At 35.2% G+C, this 6,551-nt stretch overlaps 1 protein-coding gene across 2 annotated transcripts in view; it reads right to left on the reverse strand.

Moving 5' to 3' along the window:
• Cfap47 (cilia and flagella associated protein 47) overlaps window positions 1-6,551 on the reverse strand; it is a 250,794-nt gene that overhangs the window by 23,557 nt on the left and 220,686 nt on the right. For both annotated transcript variants that reach the window (NM_001368718.2, XM_030251473.1), the window contains 2 exons: window positions 5,747-5,918; window positions 5,105-5,266 (listed from right to left, as the gene is read on the reverse strand). In NM_001368718.2, coding sequence (NP_001355647.2) covers window positions 5,105-5,266; window positions 5,747-5,918 — 334 coding nt within the window. The remainder of the gene's footprint in view (window positions 1-5,104; window positions 5,267-5,746; window positions 5,919-6,551) is intronic.

A 6,551-nucleotide genomic window follows, 5' to 3' on the forward strand; every position in this document is an offset into this window, starting at 1 on the left:
AAATCAACCAAGTGGAAACAAGAAGAACTATTCAAAGAATTAACCAAATGAGGAGTTGGTTCTTTGAGAAAATCAACAAGATAGATAAACCCTTAGCTAGACTCACTAGAGGGCACAGGGACAAAATCCTAATTAACAAAATCAGAACTGAAAAGGGAGACATAAAAACAGATCCTGAAGAAATCCAAAACACCATCAGATCCTTCTACAAAAGGCTATACTCAACAAAACTGGAAAACCTGGACGAAATGGACAAATTTCTGGACAGATACCAGGTACCAAAGTTGAATCAGGATCAAGTTGACCTTCTAAACAGTCCCATATCCCCTAAAGAAATAGAAGCAGTTATTAATAGTCTCTCAGCCCAAAAAAGCCCAGGCCCAGATGGGTTTAGTGCAGAGTTCTATCAGACCTTCAAAGAAGATCTAATTCCAGTTCTGCACAAACTTTTTCACAAGATAGAAGGAGAAGGTACTCTACCCAACTCGTTTTATGAAGCCACTATTACTCTGATACCTAAACCACAGAAAGACCCAACAAAGATAGAGAACTTCAGACCAATTTCTCTTATGAATATCGATGCAAAAATCCTCAATAAAATTCTCGCTAACCGAATCCAAGAACACATTAAAGCAATCATCCATCCTGACCAAGTAGGTTTTATTCCAAGGATGCAGGGATGGTTTAATATACGAAAATCCATCAATGTAATCCATTATATAAACAAACTCAAAGACAAAAACCACATGATCATCTCGTTAGATGCAGAAAAAGCATTTGACAAGATCCAACACCCATTCATGATAAAAGTTCTGGAAAGATCAGGAATTCAAGGCCCATACCTAAACACGGTAAAAGCAATCTACAGCAAACCAGTAGCCAACATCAAAGTAAATGTTGAGAAGCTGGAAGCAATCCCACTAAAATCAGGGACTAGACAAGGCTGCCCACTTTCTCCCTACGTTTTCAACATAGTATTTGAAGTATTAGCCAGAGCAATTCGACAACAAAAGGAGATCAAGGGGATAAAAATTGGAAAAGAGGTACTCAAAATATCACTTTTTGCAGATGATATGATAGCATATATAAGTGACCCTAAAAATTCCTCCAGAGAACTCCTAAACCTGATAAACAGCTTTGGTGAAGTAGCTGGATATAAAATTAACTCAAACAAGTCAATGGCCTTTCTCTACACAAAGAATAAAGAGGCTGAGAAAGAAATTAGGGAAACAACACCCTTCTCAATAGTCACAAATAATATAAAATATCTTGGCGTGACTCTAACTAAGGAAGTGAAAGATCTGTATGATAAAAACTTCAAGTCTCTGAAGAAAGAAATTAAAGAAGACCTCAGAAGATGGAAAGATCTCTCATGCTCATGGATTGGCAGGATCAACATTGTAAAAATGGCTATCTTGCCAAAAGCAATCTACAGATTCAATGCAACCCCATCAAAATTCCAACTCAAATCTTCAACCAATTAGAAGGAGCAATTTGCACATTCATCTGGAATAACAAAAAACCTAGGATAGCAAAAAGTCTTCTCAAGGATAAAAGAACCTCTGGTGGAATCACCATGCCTGACCTAAAAGCTTTACTACAGAGCAATTGTGATAAAAACTGCATGGTACTGGTATAGAGACAGACAAGTAGACCAATGGAATAGAATTGAAGACCCAGAAATGAACCCACACACCTATGGTCACTTGATCTTCGACAAGGGAGCTAAAACCATCCAGTGGAAAAAAGACAGCATTTTCAACAATGGTGCTGGCACAACTGGTTATTATCATGTAGAAGAATGCGCATCGATTCATGCTTATCTCCTTGTACTAAGGTCAAATCTAAGTGGATCAAGGAACTTCACATAAATCCAGAGACACTGAAACTTATAGAGGAGAAAGTGGGGAAAAGCCTTGAAGATATGGGCACAGGGGAAAAATTCCTGAACAGAACAGCAATGGCTTGTGCTGTAAGATCGAGAATTGACAAATGGGACCTAATGAAACTCCAAAGTTTCTGCAAGGCAAAAGACACCGTCAATAACACAAAAGACCACCAACAGATTGGGAAAGGATCTTTACCTATCCTAAATCAGATAGGGGACTAATATCCAACATATATAAAGAACTCAAGAAGGTGGACTTCAGAAAATCAAATAACCCCATTAAAAAATGGGGCTCAGAACTGAACAAAGAATTCTCACCTGAAAAATACCGAATGGTAGAGAAGCACCTGAAAAAATGTTCAACATCCTTAATCATCAGGGAAATGCAAATCAAAACAACCCTGAGATTCCACCTCACACCAGTCAGAATGGCTAACATCAAAAATTCAGGTGACAGCAGATGCTGGCGTGGATGTGGAGAAAGAGGAACACTCCTCCATTGTTGGTGGGATTGCATGCTTGTACAACCACTCTGGAAATCAGTCTGGTGGTTCCTCAGAAAATTGGACATAGTACTACCGGAGGATCCAGCAACACCTCTCCTGGGCATATATCCAGAAGATGCCCCAACTGGTAAGAAGGACACATGCTCCACTATGTTCATAGCAGCCTTATTTATAATAGCCAGAAGCTGGAAAGAACCCAGATGCCCCTCAACAGAGGAATAGATACAGAAAATGTGGTACATCTACACAATGGAGTACTATTCAGCTATTAAAAAGAATGAATTTAAGAAATTCCTAGCCAAATGGATGGACCTGGAGGGCATCATCCTGAGTGAGGTAACACATTCACAAAGGAACTCACACAATATGTCCTCACTGATAAGTGGATATTAGCCCAAAACCTAGGATACCCAAGATATAAGATACAATTTCCTAAACACATGAAACTCAAGAAAAGTGAAGACTGAAGTGTGGACATTATGCCCCTCCTTAGAAGTGGGAACAAAACACCCATGGAAGGAGTTACAGAGACAAAGTTTGGAGCTGAGATGAACGAGTGGACCATGTAGAGACTGCTATATCCGGGGATCCACCCCATAATCAGCATCCAATCGCTGACACCATTGCATACACTAGCAAGATTTTATCGAAAGGACCCAGATGTAGCTGTCTCTTGTGAGACTATGCCGGGGCCTAGCAAACACAGTAGTGGATGCTCACAATCAGCTATGGATGGATCACAGGGCTCCCAATGGAGGAGCTAGAGAAAGTACCCAAGGAGCTAAAGGGATCTGCAACCCTATAGGTGGAACAACAGTATGAACTAACCAATACCCCGGAGCTCTTGACTCTAGCTGCATATGTATCAAAAGATGGCCTAGTCGGCCATCACTGGAAAGAGAGGCCCATTGGACACGCAAACTTTATATGCCCCAGTACAGGGGAATGCCAGGGCCAAAAAGGGGGAGTGGGTGGGTAGGGGAGTGGGGGTGGGTGGGTGGGTATGGGGGACTTTTGGTATAGCATTGGAAATGTAAATGAGCTAAATTCCTAATAAAAAATGGAAAAGGAAAAAAAAAAACAAAAAACAAACAAACAAACAAAAAAAAATCAAAAAAATAAAAACTACCATGGAAATAGCTGATTTGCTTTTGACTTTTCAAGGAAACCAAAGTACTTGGAGATATTTCTCCTTACAGAATATATTTAGTAAACATCTTTATCATGCCAGACATTGAATAAGAGATTCTCATTGCTTTTCCTCATGGAATTTGGCCTTACAGTAACAGTGTATATAACAAACATTGCATGGCACGATACATCACAATCAGTTTTCTGAAAGTTAAAGTGGGATAAAACTTCTTTAAAGAGACTAGAAAAAAGAAATGAATTGTTGCTCTTAAGGGAACACATCAAATAGCAATTTCCTTTTCAGAAGCCACTAAAATTAGACCGAAATGCTGAAAGAAAAGGACCTCTGAACCATAAATTCTGTATTCAGTAAATCTATCCTTTGTTATAGAAGGAAAAATAAAAAAAGATATTCTCATGTTAAGCAAAGCTATGAAAATATTTCGCCAGCAGGGTTATAATTAAAGAACTGCTAAGGAATATTCTTTGGACAAAATAAAGAAGATAAAAGTGGCTAATAACATCAAGAAGAAATACAAGTAAAAATGGGGAGAAATTAAGTCTAGGCACAATAGACAACCATCCTCAAAAGTCCTTTAAAATTTCTTTGAAATTTATATATTTTCAGTACAAATAAGGAGGAATAAAAAATACAGGAGAAACACAAATGAAATAAAAAGATAGCTCTCCAATCGTATCTAGTAAAGCCAAAGCTTCTGTCAGTTTATAGAACTGAATGTACAGTTCTATACTTAATGGTACAGGACTTGCAAAGAATTGCAAAGCCCTGAAATCAATAAAAGAAGAACCAATGAAAAGCAAGTTGGTAAGAGAAGTGTAAAGAATAAATACTATCATCATCCAATGGGATGTAATAGATATGTATAGACCTCCAGGTTCTTCTCTTTTATTGAGTTTTATTTATGTATAAATATTTCTTTTTTGGGGGTTATAGGCACTAATTTTTACTTTAATATGCAAATTTAATAACTACCCCACAATGACTTCTGCTAAAGCATTCATCAGTAGGCTCTTTGACAAAGTTCAGGTATCACAAGTAAATACAGAGGACTACATTTTATGTATGGTGATCTTTGGCACATTTGTCAGTTGAAAAAATTTCAAAAGGCAATAAAAATTCCTCAATGTGTTACACATTCTTTTAATCCTCACATCAAAACATAAGGCCACAAAAAGGCAAGCTGAAATTTTAGAGTATGTGGAATAGTTTTAATAGAGTTTTACATACAGTACCTTACATAAAGAACAGTGTGTTTTGCAACTTTAAATAATATCTGAATGTACAGTGGCATGTATTCTTATCAAAGCTAAATTCAAGTTCACTGTCTATCAGTTCTAAGTGCCTTCATTATGTATAAATATTTCATCTACAAGTAACAAAAAACATGAAAAATTAAATTTATAAGGGATTTTTTTTTTAGATTTTAGAAGAATCAAACAAAAAAATTATCTAAATAGCCTAGAACTTTTTCATGCCTTTTCTACCTTAAATTTCGTTTTACATTTCATCAATAATTATATTAATAAGACCAGTTACATAAATCTTGACAGATAATACCTTGTCTGACTTGTCAGTCGAAATTCTGTTTCAGATGTCTTGAATAAACCTATTCCATGGATGTTAATAACATCCTCTACTTCGGGCTCAGTAGCAATCAATGTTATAGGAAACTTCCAGATTCCTTCTGTTATGCACTCAACATTTAATGTGACATTAGCCCTTGAATATAAAAAGATTTAAAAAAAATACAACAGGAAGAAAAGGAAAGAGAAATATATTAATTAAATATCTAAAGTTAAAATGAAAGTATTTCTTTGGCTCAGCAAAAAAGGGAGGGGACATTTTATTTTTAAAATAATTTTGCATTTAAGGATTTACAATATCATTATATCATTTGAGATAATTATTTTATAGTTAGCTCTGAAAATACAGAATTGTTGCAAACCAACATAACCAACATAAGCTATTAGTATACTTAGTAAGTTATAGGTATATTCTGGCAATTGGGTCCAATGAACTATTTTTTTTTCCATTACAATTCTTTTCATAGCTTACTAGCTAGAGATGATATGCTTCCAAATGTTTTTGCATAGAATCAAAGAAATAATATAATCCAAATACTGACAGGCAGAAAAGATAACACATTGAATTAAAAAGAGTAACAATACTGTATTTAAGAGAGAAGGGAATTATACTTACCTGAATGGTTTCCTTGGTGTAAATATCACATTGAAAATCAACGAAATTATTTCACTTTTTACGTTAAAATGTTTTCTGAATAAATATAAAGTTACAAAGGAGTCCAGGTTAGACTTCACATCTTCAGATTCAAACTCGATTTCATACTCAAATTCACGTCTTTTTGAATTTACTGGGAAAATTACAATGAAAGTATGTGCCAGTTTAGTTCACTGTATATAAAGCATGCATCAATTTATGGTTCAGCATCATTTCTGACATTACTTTTAGACAAAGGTAAAATTAAATTTTATCTACCTTTATTTTCATAATGTTTACCAGTATTATATACCAGGTATATAATACTATGAATAATTATGTTAAAGTGAAATACATGGGTAAATATTAAAATATAAAATATAATTTTCAACATCTTTAATTATTTATATTTCAAACTTATGGAATAAGAAAACAAAAAAATTGATATTCAACATTAACTATGAAAAAGAAATACTTTTACATGTGTGATATTGGATAAATATAGTCAAGATTTAACTTTTAATTAAGCTTACACGAAATCAAAATAGATGTCACATGATTTAGAGGATTTTTAACATTTATGATACTTTGCTGAAAAAAAAAACTAAGTTTTAATATTAAAATGTTTTAAATGCAGCCAAAGATCTGTGCTTCCCATCCTACCACACAGCCCCACCCACCTCTCAGGAGGCCTTATCTAACCTGGGACACAGTTCTACCTGCTTCCCAGAAAGTATGCTCTAACTTGGGACACTCAGCTCTACCCTGCCTCCCATGAAGCTTACTC

The sequence above is a fragment of the Mus musculus genome, chromosome X (genome assembly GCF_000001635.26).
Source record: "Mus musculus strain C57BL/6J chromosome X, GRCm38.p6 C57BL/6J".
NCBI lineage: Eukaryota > Metazoa > Chordata > Mammalia > Rodentia > Muridae > Mus > Mus musculus.